The sequence below is a fragment of the Scyliorhinus torazame genome, chromosome 14 (assembly GCF_047496885.1).
Source record: "Scyliorhinus torazame isolate Kashiwa2021f chromosome 14, sScyTor2.1, whole genome shotgun sequence".
Classification (NCBI taxonomy): Eukaryota; Metazoa; Chordata; class Chondrichthyes; order Carcharhiniformes; family Scyliorhinidae; genus Scyliorhinus; species Scyliorhinus torazame.
The window spans coordinates 81,912,989-81,928,031 of record NC_092720.1 but is presented as its reverse complement, the minus strand read 5'-3'; the positions used below and the strand labels follow the sequence as shown (position 1 = coordinate 81,928,031).

General features: G+C 44.9%; 1 protein-coding gene across 7 annotated transcripts in view; it reads left to right on the top strand.

Moving 5' to 3' along the window:
• veph1 (ventricular zone expressed PH domain-containing 1) overlaps nt 1-15,043 on the top strand; it is a 403,802-nt gene that overhangs the window by 125,703 nt on the left and 263,056 nt on the right. For all 7 annotated transcript variants that reach the window (XM_072474424.1, XM_072474420.1, XM_072474419.1 and 4 more), the window contains one exon: nt 7,522-7,731. In XM_072474424.1, the coding sequence (XP_072330525.1) occupies nt 7,522-7,731 (210 nt within the window). The remainder of the gene's footprint in view (nt 1-7,521; nt 7,732-15,043) is intronic.

Sequence of the window (15,043 nt, the reverse complement as noted above, 5' to 3'; positions counted from 1 at the left end):
CCATTCAGCCTTGCAGTCACAGGAATGTGGCTGACAATTCCTCCTGGTTTTCCAAGCTCTGCCTTTGAATCTCCAACAGTTGAGGGGGAACAAGTCCAGAGGCATGGCACCTGGCTGGGGCACAACTCAGTCCTGCTATCCATCTGATCTCCAGCTGGCCATCTCCTGGGACGTTCCTGCCTCCAGTGTATCAGAAGCTTTGTGGTGTGCCCCAAATAGTAACCAAAATGTCAGCCTCCTACGTTCGGCCACCGACGTGTGCCTCTGCGATGGTGGATGGTGTGGGTGATAGCTGCGACGCATCATCTGTGTCCTCCTCGGAGATCTCTTCTGAGGTTCTGTTGAAGGTGGCGGGAGGGCACTGCTGGTTCACAAGCCGATGCTCATCGATTGATATTCCTGCAAGGCAAGGAACATAGCCTGGTCAAGGGTTTGGACAACAGAAATCTTACTTGAGATTAGTCATCTGGATGGAGGTTCAGTGTCTCCTCATTTTGTTTGTTGCAGGGCAGCCTCAGTGCAGGCCCGCTTAGGTCCTCCCCTGCGAGCTCAAAAGGAGGCGAGATCCTTAGGTCAGGAATTCCACTGCCCGCCTTCTCTATCTCTCTCGCTCTGCAGTTGTGGGCACTCTTCTCCTGCAGGGACACAAAAGGGGATAATGTGAGCCAGACGCATGGTGGGTCAGAGGTTGGGGCAACTGACCTGTGTGGGCACTGCACTTAAGCAGGGACAAGTTCTGATGAGGAGTGCCAGGGGTTGGGGGGGGTGGGGGGAGGGTTTGAGGATGATTTTGGGAGGTCAGGTATTGGGAATCTGCAAGGTGGTGGCATGTGGGATCAAGGTGACATTCCATTGTTGATGGAAGAGTGTAGTGCCAAGGGGAGACAGGAGGCACTTAGACCATAAGATATAGGAGCAGAAGTTTACCATTCGGCCCATCGAGTCTGCTCTGCCATTTGATCATGGCTGCTAAGTTTCTCATACCCATTCTCCTGCCTTCTCCCCATAACCCCTGATCCCCTTCCAGATTACAGTTACCCTTGCAGATTGTAGTAGTGATTCATCTTTTTCCTACATTGAACCCCCGTCCTCTTGGTCAGGCTGTTAGCACTAACCAGTGCTGCCGCAGTCTCCCAGGCAGGACTGGTGACCTTGCTGGGGGGCCAGCAATCGCATCAGGGCCCCCTGTGAAAATCTGGGTGCTGATCTTCTAGCTGCCATCCACCTGGCTTGAATGAGGTCAGGTGTTGTGGAGACGTTTAAATACAGCGCCCCCTTGATTGAAGTACTCCAATGCCCCCCAGCACCCAGGGCGGATGTATCGGATGCTTTGCACCACAGGTGTGGTAATTTTCACGTGGGGAAAAATCATTTTTTTGAATTACCTGAAAATTATGATCCAGATCCCGACAGGATTCGCACCGATTTTCACACCTAAATGAGATTTAGTCATTTTTTGGGGAAACATACACCCACTACCTCTGATTCACCACGCCAGTACAACGTGCCTCCTACAGATGTTTGGGTCAGACTGCCATGAGTCATACCTGTTGCAATAGATTCGAACAGCGTATCCATTTCTTTATGAATTATTTTTAAAATCATTTGAAAAAATAGTGAGTCATGAACAAGCTGGGAAGTTTCTTTAATTTCTAAATCAGGATGTGGAATCTAATTCTTGGAGGAACATTGTAATTGATCAATTTTATATCTCCTTGCATATCAGTCTGTGTATTCCAGAGGGAGTTGCTTTTCATCATTGTTTTGGTATGTACTACTTCAATTCCCGAAATCAGATTATTCTGAAGGATGCATTCCAATTCTACATTCCGGTACTTTATTAGTAATCATGCTAACTAAGAGAAACAATAACTACATGATGTTTCAGACGTATTTCAGTAAGTTTGAACTTCAACTAGCTGACCCATCCTTTCACATTGTAAATTTGTTTTGTCAGATTGCCAAAATACTTTATGTAGTAGTTTCTGCTACTCAGATTAATTAATTTACTCAGATTTAAAATAATTAGTTGATTACTAAGTATTTAGTGATTCATATTTAGTGATTCATAGTCCCATTATTATTATCATAGGTATGCAATTATAAGAACGAGAGTTGCAATATTTGTCGAACCAATATTTATAAGGAACAAGGTAAATACATAGATCGATGGTCCTTGTTGGATCGCTCCAAAGCTATAACAGATTTTGCTTGGACGCAGTACAAATTCCAGAGAATGCCTTTTGCACTTGAGCATGACTGGTTTTGGGGGAATATCTGGGGAAAAATGGAATTTCTCAGCAGTGTTCTTTTGTTGCACAAGTGTGCATTCCAGTCTGATATTTAAGGAGCTCTAGTGACAATATTAATGGAAATGACTGAAGAAGTGAGTATAAACCTGAGGGAGTGGGAGGGGGTTGGGGGGAGAAAATTGTATTTTTAAAGCATAGAGTTTCAAACTGGGGTCCCTGAATATATCATCTGTCCATGCCTGACAACATAGAATCCCTACAGTGCAGAAGGAGGCCATTCACCCCATAGGATCTGCACCAACCCTCCAAAAGAGCACCCTACCTGGGCCTACTCCCCTGCCCTATCCCAACCCCCATCTAACCTGCACATCATTTGATACGAAGGGGCAATGTAGCATGGCCAATCTGCCTAACCTGCACATCTTTGGGATGTGGGAAGAAACCGGAGAACCCGGAGGAAGCCCACGCAGACTCGGAGAGAACGTGCAAACTCCACACAAACGTTCACCCAAGGCCAAAATTGAACCCAGGTCCCTGGCACTGTTAGGCAGTAGTGCTAACCACTGTGCCACCGTGCAGATTTCTAGATTTGTTATGCACATGTGACTTCTGTTAGTGTATTGTAGTGTATTCTAGTTTGACACGGCAGAGATCAGTGCTGAGGCCTCAGCTATTTCCAATCTCTATCAACGACAGATTAGGGGCACAATGTTGTTTATCTAAGTTTGCTGACAACTCAAAGGTAGATGAGAAAATAAAGTTGTGTACACAATAGGAAGAGGTTGCAAAGGATTCTGGACAGATCAAGTGAGTGGCCAAGATGAAAGCAGATGGAATATGATGTGGAGAAATATGAAATTATCCACTTTAGTAGGAAATATAGGGAAACAACATATTTTTTTAATGGATCTGGGTATCCTTGTTCACAAATCACTGAAAGTTAACATGCAGGTACAGCAAGCATTTAAGAAAGTAAATTGTGTGTTTGCCTTTATTACAAATGACATTAAATGACAAATATGAAGAGGATGAAGTGTTACCACAATTCTATAGGATCTTGGTGAGACCACACCTGGAGTACTCTGCACAGTTTTAGTCTACTTGCCAAAGGAAGATATTTACCCTTGGAGAGAGTGCAACAAAGGTTCACCAGTCTGATTCCTTTGGCAAAAAGACTGTCCAATGAGGACACTCTGTGTGAGCTATATTCCCTTGAGTTTAGAAGAATGAGTGCTAATCTTGTTGAAACATATAAACCACTAAAGGGGCTTGAGAGGGTGAATGCCAGAAGGTTGCTTCCCTGGCAGTTTAAAACGAGGGGTCACGGTCTCAGAATAAGGGGCTGTCAGTCGGATGAGGAGAAATTTCCTCACTCAAAGTTCTGAACCTTTGGAATTTTCCAACCCAGCGTAGCGCGGATGCTCAATCGGTGAGTATATTCAAGATTGGGGCTGATAGTTATTTTGGATATTAAGGGAATCAAGTGGTCTTGGGGATAGAATGAGAAAGTAGAGTAGAAGATTAGCCATGAACTTACTTAATTGTGGAACGGGCTCAAAGGGCTGAATGGCCCGATTTTGCTCATGTTCCTTATATTCATAACATACATTTTATACGAATATAGTACAGCTTTGATTTGGTATCTTACCAAGTCCTCTGAGATTCAAGACAGCAAGACATTAAAAGTTGCAGAGATTCCCACACAATGAATATTGAGATATTTTTAGCTACATTTTTAATGTAATACTGCCAGGAGTTCAAACGAAAACTGCTCACTGTAATACAGATAAAGCTATTGTTCAGCACATGGGAGGAGGGAGGAGGAGAAAAACAATTCTTGTGCATCATTCCGAGCAGATTGCTGATATGAAGAGATTTGAGATAGTGGTGCAATAGGGAGATATTGGTGATGGGATGTGACAGGGAGAGGTGCATCCAGACAGCAGGGAGGGTGTAAGGGGGGAAACCAGCAGCTGGCATGGTGGGGAGGTGAATGGTAGTGGACAGTGACTGGATGAGGATAGGAATGCATGGTGCTAGCAAATGGGAGAGAGGGAACAATGGCGGGGATTGGGGAGGATCGTGGTGCCTCAGAATAAAGGTGGTGATGACTGCGGCTGGGTACATGTGGGGAGCTGTAATTTGTAGAAGCCTATGGGCTGGATTCCCGCGCCCCGCCCGCTGCAAGAATGCCACAGGCGAGCCGCGTAGAATGGAAACATCCATTGAACTAGGGCGGGATTCTCCGGTCGCTGGGCAAACGCAGTCGGCAAATCCCGCCCAATATGTTTCAATGAGGTTACCTCTCATTCCTCTGAACTCAAGGGAATATCGGCATGTAGCTGACTCAGACTGTCTCCATTGGACAGTCTTCTTGACTGTGTGATTTTGATTTGGTGATTGGGAAGCACTTCAAATATAAATTTAATTTATATTTCATCAGTTGTCTCTGATCTCAAAGTCATTGCACAAAGAAGATAGGAATGCTGTCAATTTTACAGCCTAATTCACATTCCATTATTTACCTTATAGATTTGAAGCTACTTTGCATAATTAGGGCAATTGTTGCATTTTCATCCACAGCACTTGCATCTAACATTAATAAATGCAGATATGCAGCAGTGATATTTTCTGCTTTTGATAATATTATGCGGTAAACAGAGAAACAAAGGGCACTTCAATTTTCTCAAACAATTAGTCACACAAAAAAAACATTTCTTGTTATGTTTTTCAAAAACATCTCACAGTATTTCACACACAATTATATTGAAACTTGGTTTCCTGGCTCTTACTTTGCACACAGGAGGATTTTTGCATAAAGAAATGAAATAGTGATATTGGTTGAGGCAGGAATGTTGGCGAGAACATTGGGAGATCATGTTTTGGGATCATTTACATCCTCAGTACTACACTGGATGTCAGCCTAGATTATGAGCTCATGTGCTGAAATGGGATTTGAATCTATAACCCTCTGGTTCAAAATTGAGAAGTTACTATTTAAGTTAATTTGATGTAACAACATGATTGCAGGCAGCAATGGGGAGAGGGGACAGATTTTTCTGTTATAGAGTTGACTACTATGGACAACAATATAATTGCTGAGAACTAATGGTTTAAAATGAGCACATTTCTCTCATATCTATTGATGATTTATAACCCTCATTATTCATCTAAAATTGGTCTCGAAAATACATTGAGAAAAGTGAACAAATTTTATTTTTTTGCCAAAGTAGTTCTTTGAACATGTACCTGCATAAACTTAATTGTAAAGTTTTGGTTCATATTGCCGCTTAGCAAATTAACGAGCAGTTTTTAAATCGTGTTGGATTGAGTATGGTTCAATTTTATATTTCCACCATGACATACATTGTGCTGTCTTAAGGTCTAGTTGTAAGTGCCTATTCCATCTATTGTTGTCTCCTTCGAGGATTAAATGAAGATTTATATACTTGCCTGTGAAACTGATACTTGGGGCTGGACGTTGGCCACCAAGGCAGCGAACTCCAGTTGGGAACTCGGATCGGCCCCATTAAAAAATACCCCAAATAATGAGATTTTCGCACTAAGGTTGCAGAGGGGGGGAGTTTGGCCCGTTGACCCCGGAAGCAGAGTGTGGGCAGCGCATGAGTAGGCAAATGCCAATGATTAGGCTGATTAGGAGGCCAAACTCAGTTATCTGGGACTTTGTGCCAGACGATTTTGAAGACTTTAGACTCTCCAGCCATCACCCCCTCCTCCATTGCCCCTTAACGGTCCATGCCAATCCATAGCCACTTGCCCAATATCCACCATGGGCAGGCCGCAGGACCATGTGGAGATGACAGTGGCACAGAGGTTAGCACTACTGCCTCACAGCGCCTGGGGACCCGGGTTCAATTCCGGCATGAATTCTGCCCTGCATCTCCGACGCCGGCTGTCACATTCTCTGGCGCCGGTTTTCGGGCGGGGGCGGGGCTCCGCTATGGCCGGCGTGGAGAAGACACCCCCCCTGCGCATGCGCCAGAATACGCTGGCCGGTCTGCTCATGCGCTAAACCACACCGGCGGTTCTGCACATCCGCTAACTCGTGCAGTCCCTTCGGCGCTGGCTGGCATGGCGCCAACCCCTTCGGCACCAGCCTAAGTGCGAATAATTCCGCAACTTCTGGTTGGCCCGACGCTGGAGTGGTTCGCGCTGTTCTTGCCGCCGGCGTCGGGCCAATTTGCCGAATGCGGTGAATCCTGCCCCGTATATTGAAACTGCTCAAATAGATGCTACACCAGCTGGTTTGTCAATTAAACCAGTCTAGGTTTTTTTGGACAATTTAAGACTAAAGAGCAGGATATTTAAACCAAATGTCAGATTATGCCAAACCTTTGATGGCTCCCACACTGCGAGTTGAAGCAAAATGTGATCTGTTTGAACTCAGAATTAAGTTCAAAAGGCCCTACTCAGTTCTGGTGACCTACATCTATCCCCTTTCCCTTACCAACAAAAACGTAATATGTCAGCAATGGGGGTGGGAGTTCTGCAACCGGGTCCCATTCGCCATTTAAAAATGACTTCCTGACTCTGTGAAAATCCAATCCTTAATCTTAACTTTGTGAACGCATGTACTTTTAGGTCCTCTAAAAATGAAATCGAAAATCCTAAATTTCGCCTATACTTTAGTGTTGGGTGTCAATTTCAACATTGCTTATTTTGCTTTGGATCTTCCACTATCATAGGTATACCAATAAAGGTTTTTCTTTTGAGTCTGTTTGACATAGTAATTGGTTGCTGCAATCTACCAGATTGATACCATTTTTCATGTGGCAATTACACCAGTTTAAATGAGTTCCAAGTAGTCCAGTCAGATTATGGTATTTAGGTTGGGTAGGTGCAATTACTGTTTAGCCCTCAACGTTCAACTGGTTTCTATATAATAGTATTGGCAGTGCTTAGTTTGTAGCTCTTTTATTGAATGTGAAAAAAAAATGGAATCCAGTTGAGTCAAGGATCTTGCCTTATGTTTAAGTGACTTTTGAACTGGACAATTATTTGTCTTCCCTCCATCCTGAATTCAACTGCTCGCCTATCTTTCTGCCAGATAGATACTTCAGTGCTTTCTAGTGAACTTTACCAGCATTGACAAAACTTCAGTTACCAGAATGATAAACCCTGAATACCTACCCAAAGTCATCTCCTCTTGTCCAGTTGCAAATGGAATTAGTTAATTTTGTGTGATAATGATGCATTAGTTAAATTCAGTGAAATTACATTATTACTTTATGTTCTTCCTCTCCCTTAGGTCTTACATGAATCCATTCCATCATTGATTATCCAGTTGAAAGAACCCAGTTATAGTGACTTCATCCTAAACATGTTGGTAGATCTTGTGGCTTTCAATCAATGCGTCCTAGATAATTCCATTGAAAACCTGAAGGAAATTGCTGAAAATTACCCAAATCTGTTAGGACAAATTGCCAAGATTTTTGGGGTAATTGGCTGTATTAATGAGGTAAGTCCATTTAAACATTTGCCAGTATTATGAAATGTGTTGGTCTTAATTTACTTTTGTAGTGTGCAAATTGATTCAATCCAAAAACCTTGATGGAAATTTTTTTTGTTTTATGTAAAGTACAATGCGAGTGCCATTGTACCCAAGTGTTTTTATTAATAGAAATTGTCAAAATTAGAATGAGTTATTTGTTAATTTATTTAACCTACGCTGCATACAATAAAAAGCACCAATAAGTACTTCCTACTATATCAGTAGAATTCAGTTTGCGCTGCATCGTAGACATTCAATCTTCAGAAGACCAAGAAAATATGTGCAAGTAACTCGTAATAGTCATCACTCTGATTTGGGCTACAATGTTACATTGACTTTTGAAAATCTTTACATTTTAAACTAAATCAAAACCAACATCCAAATTCATTCTGGACTTGGATTTTGGAGTCAAGCAGCCCTTTCATGAAACAACATTTGTTTATCTCATGCAATTTTACTTATCATTAATTTCTCATTGTCATGGCAAATGGTGGATGAGTGTCTGCGTGTTCTGGTTGAAACCATTGTGCCTCGCGCTGGGAAGATGTGAAATCTGATGAAGTCTGAAGCAAATATTCGATGGGCGGAATCCCTGCGGCGTGTTCTGCAGGGGCAGAGGCGACCTGCCATCGGCCGGTTTTCCGTTGTTTGCACTCTGCGGCGGCTGGAGGAGAGTGGACGTGAGGGTTGCTGCCGGCAGGGCCTGAAGATTCCACTGGTGAGAATGGCCAGAAAGTCCCATCCCATGTCTTTAGATTTAGATTTTACCATCACTTTATACATTTGGAGAAAAACTTTGCGATATGAAAAAGGTGTTTCTAAAAAGTATTTGCACATGTACTAATTTGTTTTTATTGATTTGTGGAAGAGCATCATCATCAGCATAGAAAAAAATAGCACATTAGCTGCTTATACAGTCAGTTATCGAAACCAGCGCAGAGATCAGGGACGGGATTTAATGAACCCATATGTTGTGGGCGCAAATCCTGTAATAGTTGCTAAACCTCGCGATAGGTTAGAAACAGCATTTGCACTGGCGAGATTTCAGAATGCGAGGCCCTCCCCGATGATGTGATCAGATTCACACCCAGGAAGGGCCGGCTAACATTTCAGAGACACATACTCGCCAAAATAATTGACCATCAAGAGTTGACCCTTAAAAATGTCAGCTGCATGCAGTCTCAAATCAAGGAATGGGACAAATGTTCAGGGTTCAGGGCTAAATGCTTAGGTACATAGGATGTACTTGGATACTTAGGTGCTGGACCCCACGCCTGCCAGTGAGGATCAATTATCTCCCAAGGCGGATATCATCGCCCAGCTGACCTGCCCATTGGGACTGTGTGAGCATATAACCCCCCTGTCAGAATCCCCATTGTTATGGAGAATAAGGGAGGTGAGAACCAGTTGGGAGACCAAAGGTGACTCAAAGGTGATGCCATAGGCCGGGGCCTGTCCGGAAGTGGAGGTGAGAGGACACCTGAGCTGTGAGTGAACAGTAGCTGCTGGATAAGGTGCTGGACTGGCTGCTTCAAGGTCCGGGAGGCCAATGGGTCAGGGGACGTACTGATGTTACCCGGCTACGACACCAAACTGACTCTCTCTCTCTCACTCTCACTCATCCCTCGCAGGTAACTGATCAATATCATTATAGAACCAGTGGAGCTGGCTGTTCTACTGCGTACAGCGCTGGAGGAGCACAGACTCCAGCAGCAACGTGCGGCCGCACCTAGGGAAGGCCCAGTGCCAGGGTCCTCATGGCAGGCTCAAGAGCTGCATCAGGGGCATGAAGACTTCATGGAGCTGTCTGACAACATATGACACAGAAGACTTTGCCTCACCCGGGGTACTGTGCTACATACTTGCTAACTTGGTGCCATGTGGCAGCAGAGGACACCAGCCCTCTGTTGCTGTCATGGTCACAGCAGCTCTTAATTTATATGCAACAACATCATTCCAGGGCCCCTTGGATAACCTGTGTGGCATCTCTTAGGTATCCATCCAAAAGTGCATCCATGAGGTCACGAATACATTCTATGCAAGGACATTGGACTTTATTCATTTTGACCTCGACCAGGTTCAGCAAGATGAGTGGGCCATGGGATTCGGCACCATAGCAAGCCTGCACAGGTACAGGGGGCGATTAACTGCACCCATGCCGCTCCTCGTGCTCCATGGCATCAGAGAGTCCCCTTCATAAACAGGAAGGGGTTCTGCTCCCTCAATGAAATGAAATGAAAATCACTTATTTTCACAAGTAGGCTTCAAATGAAGTTACTGTGAATTGCCCCTAGTCGCCACATTCTAGCACTCTAGTGTAACACCAGATGCAATTCATGCATGTGTACGCTCGTTTCCCAGCGTGTATGATAATTACATCCTTGGCATGGCATTTTAGAGAGTCACTCTAGGCTGCAGGATGGCTTGTAGGGGAGAAAGGTTATCCCCTGAGGTCTTGGCTGATGATACTTATGTGGAGGCCAGTGACTGCAGCAGGGGCCCGTTATATCGAGGCTCACATTGCCATCCAATTTGTGAGGCATTGGCCTCCTGGAAATGTGCTTCTGCTGCCTCGACAGCTCTGGTGGCACCCTCCAGTAGAGCCCCCAGAAGGTTTCCTGCATCGTGATGGCCTGTTCTGCCCTACATAAATTAATGGGGCAATATCCTTCATGAGGAAGACCTGCAGGAGTGGTGCATGTCCTCAATCAGGGAGACGTGCAAGAGGGAGTTGAGGAAGAGGCCACTGAGGATCCAGATGATGGAGGCCAGGTGGTGGAGAGGGTGCGCTTGGGGATGAGAGCTAGCAACATCCTGCTTGTCTCCCACATCATGGAGTAGGACTCGCATGTTGTCTGCCCACCCCCCCCACCCCACCACCGCCCCAGAGTCACAGAGACCCCCACAAACCTCTGGGCACCCTCCCCACCATGAATATATTGGGGGGCACTCTTTTCCCCCCCCCCTCCCCCCAGCCACCACCACGACCACAACAGAAGTATGAGAAGGCGCACTCTCCTGCCCCTCCCGCGCCGTAATCGGGGTTCCACACATACATAAGGGGAACTCCAGCCCCACCAATGGCGAAGGATTATCCCGTTGGCAGTGCTCACTTTGCACTGCCCACTGGCACTCCCAGCCTTGGCCCTCAACCCGTATGGCCTCCAGGCACCTCTGCACCCCTGGCCTGGTCAGCACCACTGGGTTTTGGTTTTGAAAACACTAATTGTTCATGCCAGTGTGTTAGGCCACCGGGGGCAGGGGAGGATCTATCGTGGGCAGCGCCAAAGCATAATGCTGTCCAAGTATTTTTAATTTATTCAAATTAATGGAAGTCAGGTTCACGCCCTGATCACGTCATTGGCGGGGAGCAGGGACGATCTCAAATCACGCTCTCACTGGTGCAAATCTCATTTTTGTCCTTGCACGAGATTTAGTGGCCACAACAGGATTTGAGCCCGTGGCAAACAGGGTGACTAGATCACGCACTTTGTCTTTTTGAGGGGGAAATTCCACCCAGATTGCAGTTTTAATTTTAATTACTTTACTGGTTTGCGGATTTAATTTATGGTTTGGAAGAATCCCAAAACATTTTTACTTCCCATTTCTGTACTAACCTGAAGGATATCTGTACAGTGGAATAGAATTCTTGTTTTCCACTTTTATCATTTAGTGTTGGTATCAAATTCATCGGGTCAGATGTCGATCAGAAGGGAAATGATGGACCTGGTTGACAAATAAATTGTATGGCTATTGTAATTTTAAATTTCAGCAGGGTCTTTCATAAATTGTAATGCACAATAGTCCACCAGTCAAGCAAGCATGAAATAGGAAACAGGTTTTGTGGTGAAAATAAGTTGAAGTAGAGAAAACGAGATATGGTTGTCAATGTGGAGCTGCATTGACATGGCAACATTTCACAGGCACAGGAGCCATTACTTTAAAAAAATATATATATTTATTAAAGTTTTTGACCAACACAATTTTTTCCCCTTACAAACAATAACCCCCCCTCCCCCCCCCGTAACAAAATAACACGAAAACGCACTGAGCAAGATATATACATGGCAAAATGATATATTTGCATAGCTTTATACACTGGCTCTCTCCCACAAGTGCCAGTTTCCCCCACCCTTCATGTTATCTCCTGCTCCTCCATCCCCCCCAGCAATCCCCAATTCCCGCCCCCCCCCCCCCCCCCCCAGAGTTGCTGCTGCTGACCGAACTTCCTCTAACGCTCCGCGAGATAGTCTAGGAACGGTTGCCACCACCTGTAGAACCTCTGCGCAGACCCCCTTAAGGCAAACTTAATCCTCTCCAGCTTTATGAACCCAGCCATGTCGTTTATTCAGGCCTCCACGCTAGAGGGCTTCGCCTCCTTCCACATTAGCAAGATCCTTCGTCGGGCTACTAGGGACGCAAAGGCCAGAATGCCGGCCTCTTTCGCCTCCTGCACTCCCGGCTCATCCAGTACTCCGAATATTGCTAGCCCCCAGCTTGGCTTGACCCGGACTTTCACCACCTGAGATATTGCTCCCGCCACTCCTCTCCAGAACCCCTCCAGTGCCGGGCATCCCCAAAACATATGGACATGGTTCGCCGGACTCCCTGAACATCTTCCGCATCTGTCCTCTACCCCAAAGAACCTACTCAATCTCACCCCTGTCAAGTGCGCTCTGTGAACCCCCTTAAATTGTATCAGGCTGAGCCTGGCACATGAGGAGGAGGAATTAACCCTACCCAGGCCATCAGCCCACAAACCAGGAGCCATTACTGTGTGTTTATAACATGTGTAAGCTGAACACAGGAGGAAAGCAGAGATTGCAAATTAAACCAAGTTGGAGGGAATGGGGCTTTTCAACTTATTGGGATAAGGCAAACGAAATACAAAGGATCCACTGAGGGGAAATCATGCCACATATGAAGTCTCAGGTCAGCTAAAGAATCATAGAATCCCTAGAGTGCAGAAAGAGACTATTTGGCCCATTGAGTCTGCACCAATCCGCCGAAAAAACACTCGACACAAGTCCACTCACCCATGCACCCTGCTTGATCCCCATAGCTCCATGACCTAACCTTGCACATCCCTGGACACAAAGGGGCAATTTATCATGACCAATCCATCTAACCTGCACATCTTTGGACTGTGGGAGGAAACCGGAGCATCCGGAGGAAACCCACGCGGACACGGAGAACGTGTAAACTCCACACAGGCGGTGACTGGAATTGAACCTGGGTCGCTGGTGCTGTGAGGCAGTAGTGCTAACCATTGTGCCACCCAAAAAGGAAAACAGTTTGATCAATGAAGTAACAGAAAAGATGCGTGAGAACGAGAACGTTGTTTTGATGTAAGATAACAATAAAGCTAATGTAAAATAGTAAAACCTCTGTAGTGTTGTCAGAGTTGGAAAATATAATGCATGACCTCTTCTTAACCCAGCCACAAAAGGCAATGCATACCTCAACCTGGCAATTGTAAAAGACTGAACAAATATTCATGAAGTGCAAATCATTGTACCATTAGGGAATGGCAACTATAAAATGATCAAATTTAACATGGCCTGAGAGTCCAAAATACCTATAACAAGGAGCTGGGTACATAACATTAAAATTTAATTACTGTGAATTCAGTGAAACAGATTGCTGGTGGTTGTTAAATGGCACTTCAATAGACGACAAATGGAACATGTTTGTCGGTACAATGCTGAAGCAGTATAAATGCATTCCAAAGCCAAGAAGCTCAGACTAAACAAATGTGACCCTGAATGGATTAACAAATAAATGGACAGTGAGAGGGGGAGAATGGGCTGGAGAAAACTGTGTAGGGAGAGAGGGGAAGAAGCTTACTGGGATAAATGTATGAAAATACTGAAACATATTGGGTGGAATTTTGTACTCTTGTGCAGAAAGTACTGGCTGGGACGATAAAACTGGTGTGCAGCCAAATTTTCTCTCCAGCTTATATGGCATTCTGCACAGAAAATCAGGGAGTGTGGTTTTTGCTGTCACACTGGCGGGTAAGGCAGGGCCTGATCGAGCTGCTGGCAATAACTCCAGGGATCAGGGCGTCCTTTTAAAAGGGTTCCCTGATCTACCTTGAAACAAAACTTCTCTCTCACCCCCTACCCAGCCCCACAGATTTGAGGGACCCCTCCCCCCGACAAACACCTGGGCAACCCCACCACACCCAACAAGCAGCAGGGAAATGCCCCCCTCCCCCCCTTTCCCAATGGGGCTTCTCAGGGCCTCCCTCCAGCAATGCTGCCCCCCCCAGACACAAAAGGGTAACCTACCCCCACCCCCTCCCAACTCAATGAGGCTCCCCTAACACTGCCAGATTGTCACTGCTGGGGGCGGTGCCAGGGGACAGTGCCATGGTACTACCTGGGCTTGTCCCCTCTCCCTCCGGGGGCTATACTTGCCTTTTGAATCCCCAACAGGTTCGCCTCGACTGTTTTGCACTTTGCAATACCTGTTGTAAACCTCGCCAACGTGATGGCCCGTTGGTGAGAGGGGAATTCCTCATCTGGGGGAAACGAATGGCAGGGAGCACTTTTACCATATGTTAATTTATTCAAATGAATTTAAATGAGGACCCTGCCCTTTCTGGGCAGGAACCTCGTTACATCACCAGCGAGAGACGGGGAAAATTAGATCTCACCCGCAAGAATCTCGTTTGCCGACTCTTGCAATATTTTGGGCCCGGGTCACTGTTTACGCTCATGGCCAACACCCTCATTCACCAGAGGAGCAAAGCGAGATTTCTTTTTAAAAAGCACAGTTTGTTGTTGTATATTTATATATATATGTGTGTGTGTGTGTTGTATACACACAAAAAAACGAACTGTGCTTTTTAAAATAAATCTCTCTTTATATATATATATATATATATATATATATATATAAGGCAGGACAAATGGTATAATTTGTTATAGGAATAGGTTCTGCATTGTTTTCTTCTGTAAATAAATGTCAAACCATGCAAGTTTTGATAGATTTTGATATTTATCTCATAACGGTCAAACATAATCATGGATTGGCAAACATTAATAGATGCATCTATTAATTCAATTAAAGAAAATTTATTACATATTTCTGTTAAATGCTATAACTTTAGCTGTCCAGATATAATTTAAATCTTTCCTATTTTATAATCATGGCTATTTTGCCTAAACCAAGAGCAAAAATGTTTATGCTGTTGAGTTTAAAAAACAAAAATCATTTTATTTATGATTGTTTCACACTAATGAGTATTCAGCTCAGAAAAATTGCCAAAACA